The 12,737-nt window shown below is 57.3% G+C and overlaps 1 protein-coding gene across 1 annotated transcript in view; it reads left to right on the forward strand.

Annotated features, from left to right (window-relative positions):
* Positions 1–12,246, forward strand: part of PTPRS (protein tyrosine phosphatase receptor type S) — a 100,760-nt gene extending 88,514 nt beyond the window's left edge. The window contains exons 21-33 of the mRNA XM_057540471.1: positions 1,403–1,450; positions 2,662–2,759; positions 2,838–2,961; positions 3,548–3,723; positions 3,803–3,922; positions 6,728–6,882; positions 6,981–7,266; positions 7,483–7,661; positions 8,411–8,537; positions 8,617–8,742; positions 10,714–10,868; positions 11,060–11,195; positions 11,925–12,246. Of these exons, the coding sequence (XP_057396454.1) occupies positions 1,403–1,450; positions 2,662–2,759; positions 2,838–2,961; positions 3,548–3,723; positions 3,803–3,922; positions 6,728–6,882; positions 6,981–7,266; positions 7,483–7,661; positions 8,411–8,537; positions 8,617–8,742; positions 10,714–10,868; positions 11,060–11,195; positions 11,925–11,993 (1,799 nt within the window). The 3' untranslated portion in view covers positions 11,994–12,246. The remainder of the gene's footprint in view (positions 1–1,402; positions 1,451–2,661; positions 2,760–2,837; positions 2,962–3,547; positions 3,724–3,802; positions 3,923–6,727; positions 6,883–6,980; positions 7,267–7,482; positions 7,662–8,410; positions 8,538–8,616; positions 8,743–10,713; positions 10,869–11,059; positions 11,196–11,924) is intronic.
* Positions 12,247–12,737: the final 491 nt, after the last annotated feature.

Below are 12,737 nucleotides of genomic sequence, written 5' to 3' on the forward strand. Positions count from 1 at the left end.
GCTTGGTACGATTCAGTTCCTAATTCCCAAATTCCTCCGTGGCTCTGGGTTTGGAACTGTCGTGGGTTGATTCTGCTTACAAGCAAAGGAGGCTTTTGAAGAGTTGCATTTAACTGGTGGCTGCTGTCTTCTCTGGGAGCTTAAAGGACATCTTCAGACAAAGACAAAAGCAAAACTTTTCTGAATCCTCATTTCTTCTGGCAGAACGAGCTCTGCTTCTGTTCACACCTCTAGTCTTAAGGCCACTCAGTGGTGGGTGTTAGGGTTTTTCCCACATTCCCCAGGGACGTGCCCCTAGTAAGGCGCAAGAATTCCGCCTCCACCACAGTCTGTCTCTCTCCCCTCCATGGCCGCAGACGCTCATGTTCTCCCTGCCTCTTTATAGTTCCCTGTAGGTTAATAGGATTCAGCCGAGTCGCCTGCCATGCTTGGTGGGAGAACTGAATCAGGATCTTGCCCTTGATCATCTTCATGTGCAGTGATCCTCTCATTCCCTCACCTCCTCCCTCTTAACGGGCTCATGCCAGCTGCTTCTCACCAAATAAGGAATTTTTAATTTAACTGATGGCTGCTGTTCTCCTTATGAGCTCACAGCGTGGTAACGTCTGTCTCTCTGCTTGCACCCAGCTCTTCACTTCTTGTCTCTGAACTCGTTCATATTAACTCTTTCCAACCAGATGGAGATTTTTAAACATTTATATTGAACTGATGGCTGCAGTCATTCTGAAGGGCTCATGCATATAGCCTTGCATGCTATTCCTAACATATTTATTTCTCTCTCTTTTCTGCTGCTGGACTGTCTCATGTTAGTTCCATGTTTATCCAAACGAGGATTTTGATCATTTATTTTAACGGATGGCTGCAGTCCTTCATAAGAGATCATGAAAGGTCTCATGGCACCCCTGATATACTCCCTTCTCTTTTCTGTCTCTGGACTAGCTTATATCAATTCTGTTTCCATCCAAATGAGGATTTTAAATGTGTATGTTTAAGTGATTGGTGCTGTCCTCCTTAAAGGTCATGGCATGGGCCCGTAATGTCCTTCCCCTGCCCCCAAGTTTCTCCCTCACCATCCTGCCTCTCCTCCAAAATCCCCTCTGCTGACCCCAACAGGGGACCCAAGGCCAGGTTGGTCTGGGGGGACGTGTTGATAGAAGAGCCTAAAGCTTTGGGATCTTTCCGAAGTCACAGCTGAAAATCAGGACTGGCCGGTGTCCAGCCGGAGGGGTGCACAGCAGCTGCTGTCGGTTCTCTGGTTGGGGCCCAGGCGGCCGTGTGTCCCTCACTTGTTGCTCTGCCCTTTGCGTCTGTCCGCCGGCTGCTGCGCGTGCACCCAGCGAGGGGCGGGGGGAGGTGGCCTCCCCGCGTGTTTTCATTTATTTATTGTTTGCTGTTTCTGCAGATTCAGGCCTCAGCAGCCCCCTCAGGGAGCCGGGGTTTCACTTTGAAAGTTAGTTCCTGTGTCTCTCTGTTCTTAGCTTCCTTTCGCCCCTGTTTGTATTTCATCCTTGGTTTCTCCATCCCGCCTCCTCTCTCTCTGCCCACCTGTCCTGCGCTGGCTTCTCGAGGGGGGGGGGGGCGGGCGTGTGATCTGCCGGGCCCTGAGGTCGCGGGTTGTGACTGCGTGTGTGTGTGTGTGTGTGTGTGTGTGTGTGTGTGTGTGTGTGTGTGTGAGAGAGAGAGAGAGCGAGCGAGCGAGCTTGGGAGCAGGCGTCTAGGTGAGACATGTATGTACATGTAAGTATCGCCCATGTGATAGGGGACCCACCAAATGGACACCAGCCTCAGACCCCTTAGCTGTGGGCTCTGGGGCAGCACCCGGGGTGGCGGGGGACACGCAGGGGCTCAGAACAACAGCTCTTCCCCAGCTGGCTCAGCACATCTATATCGGTTTAACACCAGTGCTTCGGAGCTGACGCATAGCTCTCAGTCTCCCTATAGCTGCAGAGCGAACGTGTGAGCACATGCATGGCCACCAGGCCCCAGGAGAGGAGAGGACAGGGGTCTGGCAGGCTCAGATATGGGGAGGAAAGAGCCACCCCCCCACCGGGGGCTCCAAAGATAAGGGACGTCACCATCCCATGTACCAGATGAGAAAATGAGCCCTCAGAGGTCAGGGGTTCATGGCAGCTGCCCCACCATCCAACACACACATACCCCGTGTCTCCCCTCCCCGGTCCCTCAGCTCCACCCGGCAGAGGACTTTTTGGTCCCTCTGATCCCCAAGGGGCCGAAAGGGGTATCGGCCTCCCGCCCCTGCCCCAGGGACGGTATTTCCGAAAGCCCGGCCAGCTGCATCCGCTTCTTCATCTCTGTGTCACTTGCCTGCTTCTTGCCACGAGGCACCAGGAGCTTAAAGTCCTGGGGGGGTTGACCCTTCCCCAGCCCCTGCATCCCCAGCTGGTTGCGGGGGGCAGTGGGGAGGGTGGGAGCTGGGGCTCGGCCCAGAGCCGCCGCCTCGGGCTCCCCCTCCAGCCCCGCAGGCCTGGGGTCCCTGCCCCCACGGGAGCTGCCCTGAACCTTCCCCTCCCCCGCCACTCCCTCTAACTGCAGCTCGTCCATCGCAGACTCACACTGTAGAGCACCCCCCCACCCTCCCCCCCGGCCCCCGGGCTGGCCCCCGAGTGACCGGCCACGCCGGCGGGTCTTCTCTTCCCGCAGGCATGCTCAGTCACCCGCCCATCCCCATCGCGGACATGGCGGAGCACACAGAACGCCTCAAGGCCAACGATAGCCTCAAGCTCTCCCAGGAGTACGAGGTGAGCTGGCCCCCGCCTCCCACTCTCCCGGGCCCACAGACACCCACCCTGACACCCCCCGCCTCCCCTTCCCCGCAGTCCATCGATCCGGGCCAGCAGTTCACGTGGGAGCACTCCAACCTGGAAGTGAACAAACCCAAAAACCGCTATGCCAACGTCATCGCCTACGACCACTCTCGTGTCATCCTCCAGCCCATCGAAGGTAGCACGCGGGGCCCCAGGCTCCATCATGCCCGGCCTCATTCCACAGAGAGCGCGTAGACCCCATGCCTCCTCTTGGCCACGGGGCCAGGCCAGAGTGGACTAGCTAGGGGACAGGTGGGGAAACTGAGGCCTGGTCCAACGCTAGCCAGAAGCCACTGGGAAGTTTTAGATATGTATTTAACTGATGGCCGCTGTCCATGACATACTTCCATCTGTTCCTCTACATCAGTGATGCTCATCAGGGCAGTTCCACCACTCGGGACATTTGGCGATGTCTGGGGACATTTTTGTTGTCACAGCTTAGAGGAAGGAGGTGTTAGTGGTGTCTAGGGACTAGAGGCCAGGGATACTGCTCAATAACTTGCAATGCACAGGACAGCCCCCAGCATAGAATGATCTGGCCCCAAATGGCTATAGTGTTGAGGTGGAGAAACCATGAAGTAACATGCCGCACGATTTCCTTGGGGACAGATTGGGGCAGTCCAGGAGGGCTTCCAGGAAGTGGGAAGCGGTGGACCAAGGTGGAACCAGCCTAGAAGGACAGAGTGCCCCCACTGATCTCTGGCTTCTCACCCCGGCCGTAGGCATCGTGGGCAGCGATTATATCAACGCCAACTACGTGGATGGCTATCGGCGGCAGAATGCGTACATTGCCACCCAGGGGCCGCTGCCCGAGACCTTCGGTGACTTCTGGCGTATGGTGTGGGAGCAGCGGTCCGCTACCATCGTTATGATGACACGGCTAGAGGAGAAATCACGGGTGAGGCCTGGACCCTGTGGCCCCCAAGCCCTCAGTCGGCCCTGGCCCACACTCACTTCTGTTCTCTTACCTGGTGCAGATCAAATGTGATCAGTACTGGCCCAACAGGGGCACGGAGACCTACGGCTTCATCCAGGTCACCCTGCTGGACACCATCGAGCTGGCCACGTTCTGCGTGCGGACGTTCTCCCTGCACAAGGTGGGGCCCAGGCCAGGACTGGGGGCTCTGGGGAGGGGGTGATGGGGGTGGAGGAGGAAGGCGAGCTTCTGCCCTGGGAGCTCCCCATGGGACAGAGAAGAAACCATGTTGACCCAGGCTGACCACATTCTCAGGTGGCCCACTTCATGGATGGGGACACTGAGACTCAGAGGGGAACAGCTCTTGTCTCTAGCCACAGCAGGAGGACAAACCAGCAGAATCCTACTTAGCAGTGAACCTGCTGTCCCCTTGCCATCAATCACCCTGTCCCCCACACCAGGTCTTCCTTGCTCTCTGGCCTCACCCAGCCTGGGTTTATGGCAGGGTCCTGGCAGGGTCTTGGCCATGCACTCAAGGGGCTTCCAGTCTTGGATGGAAGACACAGTGGGCAGTCGAGACTGGGGCAGAGGGAGTCTTTAGATATGTATTTAACTGATGGCTGCTGTGCATAACATGGTTCCGTGTGTCCTTGTACGTCAGTGGTTTTCAGTTGGGGCATTTTGCCATTCAGGGGACATTTGGCAATGTCTGGGGGCACTTTTTAAAAATTTTTTTATTGAAGTGTAGCTCATTTACAGTGTTGTATTAATTTCTGCTGTACAGCAGAGTGATTCAGTTGTACATAAATATACATTCTTTTTCATATTCTTTTCCGTTATGGTTTATCCCAGGACATTGAATATAGTTCCCTGTGCTGTACAGTAGGACCTTGTTGTTTATTCATTCTGTATATAATAACATCTGCTGACCCCAACCTCCCACTCCTTCCCTCCCCCAACCCCGTCCCCCTGGGCAACCACAAGTCCATTCTGTATGTTTGTGTGTTTCTGTTTCGTAGATAGGTTCATTTGTGTCATTAGATTCTGCATATAAGTGATATTATATGGTATTTGTCTTTCTCTTTCTGACTTCACTTAGTATGATAATCTCTAATTGCATCCATGTTGCTGCAAATGGCCTTATTTTGTTCTTTTTTATGGCTGAGTCGTGTTCCATTGTATATATGTACTACATATTCTTTATCCATTCATCTGTCAATGGACATTTAGGTTGTTTTCATGCCTTGGCTATTGTGAATAGTGGTGCTATGAACATAGAAGTGCATGTATCTTTTTGAATTGGGGTTTTGTCTGGATATATGCCCAGGAGTGGGATTGCAGGATCATATGGTAGCTCTGTTTTTAGTTTTCTGAGAAACCTCCATATTGTTTTCCACAGTAGCTGCACCAATTTACATTCACACCAACAGTGTTAGGAGGTTTCCCTTTTCTCCACACCCTCTCTAGCATTTGGTATTTGTGGAGTTTTTTAATGATGGTCATTCTGACCAGTGTGAGGTGGTACCTCATTGTAGTTTTGATGTGCATTTCTCTAATAATTAGCGATGTTGAGCGTCTTTTCACGTGCCTATTGGCCATTTGTATGTCTTCTTTGGAGAAATGTCTATTTAGGTCTTCTGCCCATTTTTCCATTGGGTTGTTTGTTTTTCTTGTCGTTGAGTTGTATGAGCTGTCTGTATATCTTGGAAATTAAGCCCTTGTCGGTCGCATCGTTTGCAGATATTTTTTGTACACTGTCTTTTTGTTTATGGTTTCCTTTGCTGTGCAAAAGCTTGTAAGTTTAATTAGGGTTCCATTTGTTTATTTTTGTTTTTATTTCTAGTGCCTTGGGAGACGGGACACTTTTTAGTGTCATGCTGGGGAGCGGAGGTGCCCCTGGTACCACAGTGTTCCCCTGGCCGCCAGCCAGGTCCTCTCAACATTAAGCATACATCTGGCCCAGGTGCCAGAAAACAGTCAACGCACACGAGGGAGTACGGATTTTCAGTTGATTCACACCTTAAGCACACACTGTGTGTCAGACCCTTACCTGGGCATCAGGACACCCAAAGTGCCCTGCTCTCGTGGGGCTTACAGTCTAGTGGACAAGACACAGACAATAAATATGTAAAATGACAGGAAATCTTACACATAAAACAGGGAAGAATAGACTGGGTCGTGGAGGACCTGGAGTTGGTGAGGAAGGGAGGAGATCTGGGGTAACAGCATTGCAGGCAGAGGGCACAGCCTGGGCAAAGGCCCTGGGGCCGGACTGTGCCTGGGGTGTTTTAGGAACAGCCAGGAGTCCTGTGTGTCTGGAGCGGAGTGAGCGAGGGGGAGAGAGGGAGGAGGGGAGGGCAGGGAGGGGACAGGGCAGGTCGTGCAGGACTCTGTGGGCTGCAAGGGAGACTTGGGCTTTTACCCCCAGGGAGGGCTGTGGGCAGAGGAAGCAGAGGAGGGGCGGGACCTGACTTGGGTGCTCACCAGTGCCCTCTGTCTGCTGCGGGGGGAATAGACTGCGGTGGGGATGCCCGGGGACCAGGGTGACTGCTCTGGTCTGGATGGATGTTGATGGGGCTGGACCAGGGTGGTCACCATGGAGGGGGCGAGTGAGAAGTGGGTGGGCTTGGGGTAGACTTTGAAGGCAGAGCTGACGGTGCTAACTGATGTCTTGGATGTGGGAAGGCAGGGGAGGGGAGTCAAGGGCGACTCCTAAATTCCGGCCGGAGTGCGTGGAAGGATGGCGCTGCCATCAGCTGAGATGGGGGGAGCGGGTTTGGGGAGAAAGTGGGGGGCACAGTGCTGGCCGCGTTGAGCATAAGATGCCAGTGAAACTCCCGGGCAGAGACACCCCCAAGCCCCGGGGCAGCCGCGCACCTGAGGCACTCGGAGGCACTCGGAGAAGTGGTGGTCTGGAGGCGTGCACATGGCCCCCAGCACGTGGGTGGTGGGCTGCGGTGACCAGCGGTGTCCCTTTGGCCCCCAGAACGGCTCCAGCGAGAAACGGGAGGTCCGGCAGTTCCAGTTCACGGCGTGGCCGGACCACGGGGTGCCCGAGTACCCGACGCCATTCCTGGCTTTCCTGCGGAGAGTCAAGACCTGCAACCCGCCGGACGCGGGCCCCATCGTGGTCCACTGCAGGTACCCCTGTCCCGGTCCCCCGGTCCCCGCTGCGCCCCGCCGCACCTACCCCACCCCCTTGCCCGGGGGGCCCCTGACGACCCTGCCTGTCTCCGCAGCGCTGGCGTGGGCCGCACGGGCTGCTTCATTGTCATCGACGCCATGCTTGAGCGGATCAAGCCGGAGAAGACGGTGGACGTGTACGGCCACGTGACGCTCATGCGGTCCCAGCGCAACTACATGGTACAGACCGAGGACCAGTACAGCTTCATCCACGAGGCCCTGCTGGAGGCCGTGGGCTGCGGCAACACGGAGGTGCCTGCCCGCAGCCTCTACGCCTACATCCAGAAGCTGACCCAGGTGGAGCCCGGCGAGCACGTCACCGGCATGGAACTCGAGTTCAAGGTGGCCTGGGGGGGTAGAGGTTGCTGTGGGCCGGCTGGGGGAGGGGGCTGAGCGGGAGACCAGTGTTAAGGGGACCGGAGGGTGGGGGGGTTGGTGTTCCCCTGCCTGCCAGGCCCCTGTTAGCGCCCTGGCTGAAAACACACAGCCCACCCCATCCCTGGGGAAAGTAGGTTCCCAGATGGTGACCTCCTGTCCCCTCGTCTCTCGTCCCCACAGCGGCTGGCCAACTCCAAAGCCCACACATCCCGCTTCATCAGTGCCAATCTGCCTTGTAACAAGTTCAAGAACCGCCTGGTCAACATCATGCCCTACGAGAGCACACGGGTCTGTCTTCAGCCCATCCGGGGTGTGGAGGGCTCCGACTACATTAACGCCAGCTTCATTGATGGCTACAGGTACCTGCCCCTGGCCGCTGCAGGGGCCCTGGCCTTTGCCGGGCGATGCTGAGGCTCCAGAAAGGTCCCAGCCCTGCCCTCGGGGGGCCTCCAGTCTTGCATGGGAGAGAGCTAGACACACCTTGCCAGTCTCAGTCACAGCTGAGGTGGAGGGAATCTTTAGACATGTATTTAACTGATGGCTGCTGTCCGTAACATGGTTCTATCTGGCCTTCTGTATCAGAGGTTCTCAATCTGGGCAATTCTGCCACCCAGGGGAAATTTGACAGCATCTAGGGACGTTTGGATGGTCATAACGGGAGTGAGGGGGCAGGATTACTACTGGCATCTAGTGGGTAGAGGCCAGGGGTGCTGCTCAGCACCCCACAGTGCCCCGGACACGGCCCCGCCACAAAGAATCATACAGTCCCGAACATCGGTAGTGCCGAGGTTGAGAAACCCTGGCCAAGGGAGGCTGTTCCGGGGAGGGGGTACTGCCTACGCATAGCCCTAGGGAGAGCTTGGCCTGTGCAAACAACGGACATTAGTTTAATGGTACTTGAGTGCGGGCGGAGGAGGAAGGCAGGACAGGTCAGCAGACAGTCCTGCAGCCTCCTGGAGAAGCGGGACTCTATTCTCAGGCTGATGGTCTCTCCAGGTGGAAAACAGGATTATTTGGAGGGTTGAACCAGACAGGGAGGGAGATGACGCCTGGGCCGGGGTTTCCCCGTGGCCCTGGACTCACACACCCCACCCCCCACCCCCCACAGGCAGCAGAAGGCCTACATCGCCACGCAGGGGCCACTGGCGGAAACCACGGAGGACTTCTGGCGCATGCTCTGGGAGAACAACTCAACCATCGTGGTGATGCTGACCAAGCTGCGGGAGATGGGCCGGGTGAGCCGGGGGCCACGGGGGGCGGGGCCGGGCCAGGGCCGGGGGGCAGGGCTGACCACAGCGGCCACCTCCCCAACAGGAGAAATGTCACCAGTACTGGCCGGCCGAGCGCTCCGCCCGCTACCAGTACTTCGTGGTGGATCCGATGGCGGAATACAACATGCCTCAGTACATTCTGCGGGAGTTCAAGGTCACAGACGCCAGGGTGAGTTTGGGGACGGAGTGCTGGGAAGGACCAGAACCCAGGCCGGACCCTACAGGCTGCTCACCATTCCACTAGTGGTCTGGAGAGGGCTTCCCTAGTTGGGGGTAGAAGCAAAGGCCCAGGGGAAGGAAAAGCCCCCCAGGGTTGGGTGGAAGAGGAGTGAAGTTGGCCAGTTGGACAATCACTCCCACCACCAGGTGGGTGGAAGAGAGGGCCTTGACCCCATGGCATCCCCATTGGAGCGTGTGTCACACCACTCACTAGGGAACATGGCCCAAGGCGATCATGTTAAAGGGAGTGAGTGGGGCGTTTCCCTGGAAGCAACAACCCGTGGAGGGTAGTAGCGTTAGAGGGCTGAAAGCGGGCTGGGGGAGAGGTAATGGATTGATGGTGCCGGGTGGTGGTCGACGGAGCCATAGATGGAAAAGAGCGGAGAATCCACGGGTGGCATGATGGGGCATGGGAATGTCAGTCGGGATGTTGCCAGTGGATGGCAAAGCCTGATGGGTAAAGAGCATCGTTAGTCATCGTGCATGGCTAGTGCAAGATGGCGCTGTTGGGTTGGTGGAATGGGGGGGATTGGAGAATCAGTGGAAGATGTTTCTGTTGGGTGGTCGTGGAGGAGGATGGTAAACAAGGATGGTGTTGGATGGGAGCAAGGTGGGGCTGGAGATCGGAACGTGTGGATAACAGGATGGAGAATGCCAACAGAGCATGGTACTGCGGGTTAGTGAAGGGTGATGTGTTATCAGCAATGGGTGGAGGAAGATGAGACTGGAGAGGGCAGATGTTTGGCCAGTGGCGGATGGAGACGCTCGATGGGAAATGACTTTGGAGAGAGTAAAGAATGACGAACATTGAGCGATCAGTGGTAGTAGACAGTGCTGTCGATGGCATGAGGTAGAGGAAGGTGGGGTTGGAGGAAGGCAGTGTTAGGTGGTGGAGGGTGGAGACCATCAGGGTAAGACGACATCACTGGATGGCATCATTTTGACGTAGAGACCGTGACTGGGAAAAGGTAGATGATGAGTAAAGGAGGGGGGTGAGCGTCAGCGGAGGATGGTCCTTAGAGGGGGAAGAGTGCTGAATTACTAGGGACGGATTGTGGAAGATGATGGTACCATTGGGTTGAGATGAATGGAAGGTGGCAGACAGCCATGATGTGGGATGGCCCTGCTGGGTCGTGGGAAGATGGGATTGGCGAGAAGGATGGTTGAGTGGTGGGGGCGGAGTACGTCAGTGGGAGGCGGCATCGTGGGATGCTCGAGGACTATGAGTTACCCGCAGTGGATGCTGAAAGTTAGGAGGTAACAGTGTTGGGTAGCACGGGCAGAAGGTGAGCTTCCAGTGGTGGCTGGTGGGAGATGGCGCCCTTGGGTGGTGGAGGCTAGTAGGTGATGGCGCTGGTGGGTGGTCGAAGACAGCGAGCAGTCAGGCAGTGGTGGGGGATGGAAGATGGTACCACTGGAAGGTGATGGTGTGGGGCAGTGCTCTTGTGCTCTGAGATGGTACAGAGTGGAGGACGCCAGGGAGCTGGAGAACGGGACCAAGAAGGGCAGGTGTTGGGTGCACTCCGGGACGGCACAGGATGGAAGATGGCAGACAGCAGGGGTGGATGGGATTGGAGCTGGGCAGAGAGGAGCAGTTGTGGGGTGGGGGGGTGAACGATGGCCATATAAGGTGGTGTCACTGGATGGTGAAGTTAGAGGCTGGTGAGGAGGATGAGCGTGGCATCCTCGGGTGCTGAAGACGAGACGGGAGCATCTCAGTGAAAGATGGTACCATTAGACAGCGCAGGACAAGGAGTCGTCAGGGCGGAGGGTGGAGGATGGGGCGGAGGATGGGGAAGGACGGAGGGTGGTGTTGGCTGGTGGTGGAGGCTGGGACTTTGGCGAGGGTGGGAAAACAACCATGACCGCCACTGACCTTGATAACAAGACCGGGCTGTCTCTCTCGCTCTCTCTGTTCCAGGATGGACAGTCCCGGACTGTCCGGCAGTTCCAGTTCACGGACTGGCCGGAACAGGGCGTGCCCAAGTCGGGGGAGGGCTTCATCGACTTCATCGGCCAAGTGCACAAGACCAAGGAACAGTTCGGCCAGGACGGCCCCATCTCTGTCCACTGCAGGTGGGCTGCTCCCCGAGCCGCGGCCCGTGGCCCGGCTAGGGAAACCGAGGCCTCATGAGGACGGCCTCGGGCGCTCCCGTCTGGGCTCTTTCCATCCCTGGGAGGCCTCAGAGCAGGAGGGACGGGAACCGGGCAGTTAGGTCAGGCTCCCCCAGGCACCCGCCCCTGAACTCCCGCTCTCTCCCCAACAGCGCCGGCGTGGGCAGGACGGGCGTCTTCATCACGCTCAGCATCGTGCTGGAGCGGATGCGGTACGAAGGCGTGGTGGACATCTTCCAGACCGTGAAGATGCTGCGGACCCAGAGGCCAGCCATGGTGCAGATGGAGGTGAGGGCGGGACGGGAGGCGGCGGCCGGGCCCCATGCCGGTGCTGGCCCGGACCTCTGTTTCCTCCCCTGTGAGATGAGCACAGCCACCCTCCACTCTCTGGGTGCTTGTGCGTGGAAGGTCCTCAGCCCCTCCTGCTTTGGGCTGCCCCAAGAGTAAGCTGAAGGCCAGAGCTGAGAAGCGTCCCTTGGAGTGGGCAGGGATGCGTCCATCCCGGCCCCAGAGTCACAGCGAGGTCAGGCTCAGCCAGGACCCCGGCACGGGTCCCGAATCCTGAAGTGAGGCTCAGAGCGGGGAGGGACTTCCTGCCATCGAGTTCACATGGGACATTTTAACAGTGTCCTCCAGGGACTTCCGTGGCGGTCCAGTGGTTAAGACTGCGCTCCCAATGCAGGGAATATGGGTTGGATCCCTGGTCAGGGAACTAAGATCCCACATGCCGTGCGGCACTGCCAAAAAAGAAAGAAAATTAAAAGCAAAAGAAAAACCAGTGTCCTCCAAACTCTCCCGTCTCTGGGGAGACAGAGCTGGAGTGGCAGTCTGCCAGCCCCCCGGGGGGTGTCGCAGGGGATGGCCAAGCGGCCGCGTCCTAAGAAAGAGATGCGGAGGCGGATGAGGAGGGGGAGCCCAGCGAAGGCGCAGGCTGCTCTGGGGGCCCCGGGCAGCCCTGGGAGGCTTCAGAGCAGGAGCGGCGCTGACAGAGGCCCACCCCTCCCCTCCCCCACGCAGGACGAGTACCAGTTCTGCTACCAGGCGGCTCTGGAGTACCTCGGGAGCTTTGACCACTATGCAACCTAGAGCCTTGTCGGCCCGGCCCGACTCCACCGGCCCCGACGCTTCCCGTGCCGGGCGGGCCCCGAGGCCTGGACCCCGGCGGCCGGGGCAGGAAGCGGCGGCCGCGTTTCCGCAGGGTCTCCGGGAGCGACGCGGCCCCTCGAGCCCCAAACCCCCCGCGTGGCCCCAGCCACCCCCCTGGACCGGCCGCCGCCTTCGCTACTCGGCACATTCCTCATTTCCTTCCAGAACGAGATTCCAAAACGAGAGATTCCGGGGTGGGGGGAGGGGGGGAGGCGGTGAGCAAACGCGGGGGGGGGGGTTCTTCCCCAGAACCGGAGGAGGGCGGGGGCTGTGAACTTGGCCCTCGTCCTCCCCTGGGGAGCCTTCCTGCCCCACAGCCTGGAGGGCGCCGGGGATGGGGACCCGATGCAGCTCTCTTTCGAACGCAGTGTAACTATCCAGTGACATTTCCTGTTTTTTTTTTAAATAGTGTATTTTTTTTTTCCTTTTCTTTTTTTTTTTTTTTTAAAGAAGAAACAAACGGGGGGAAAAAAAAAGAAAGACTTGACAGTCAACGAATTTAAAAAGAAAAACTTGGCTTCTTCCTATTCTGTTCACAGACAGTCTATTTTTTCACTGTAGCAGCCGTTCTTGTGCTCCAGCTGTGTTGGCAGGCGTGTGCGGGCTTAGGCTGCCCCTGTGGCTTGCTTTTTTTTTTTTTTTTTTCCTACCATCTGAAGGTGTGCCTCACTCAAGAATAGGACC

Source organism: Balaenoptera acutorostrata, chromosome 2, assembly GCF_949987535.1.
Source record: "Balaenoptera acutorostrata chromosome 2, mBalAcu1.1, whole genome shotgun sequence".
Lineage (NCBI taxonomy): Eukaryota > Metazoa > Chordata > Mammalia > Artiodactyla > Balaenopteridae > Balaenoptera > Balaenoptera acutorostrata.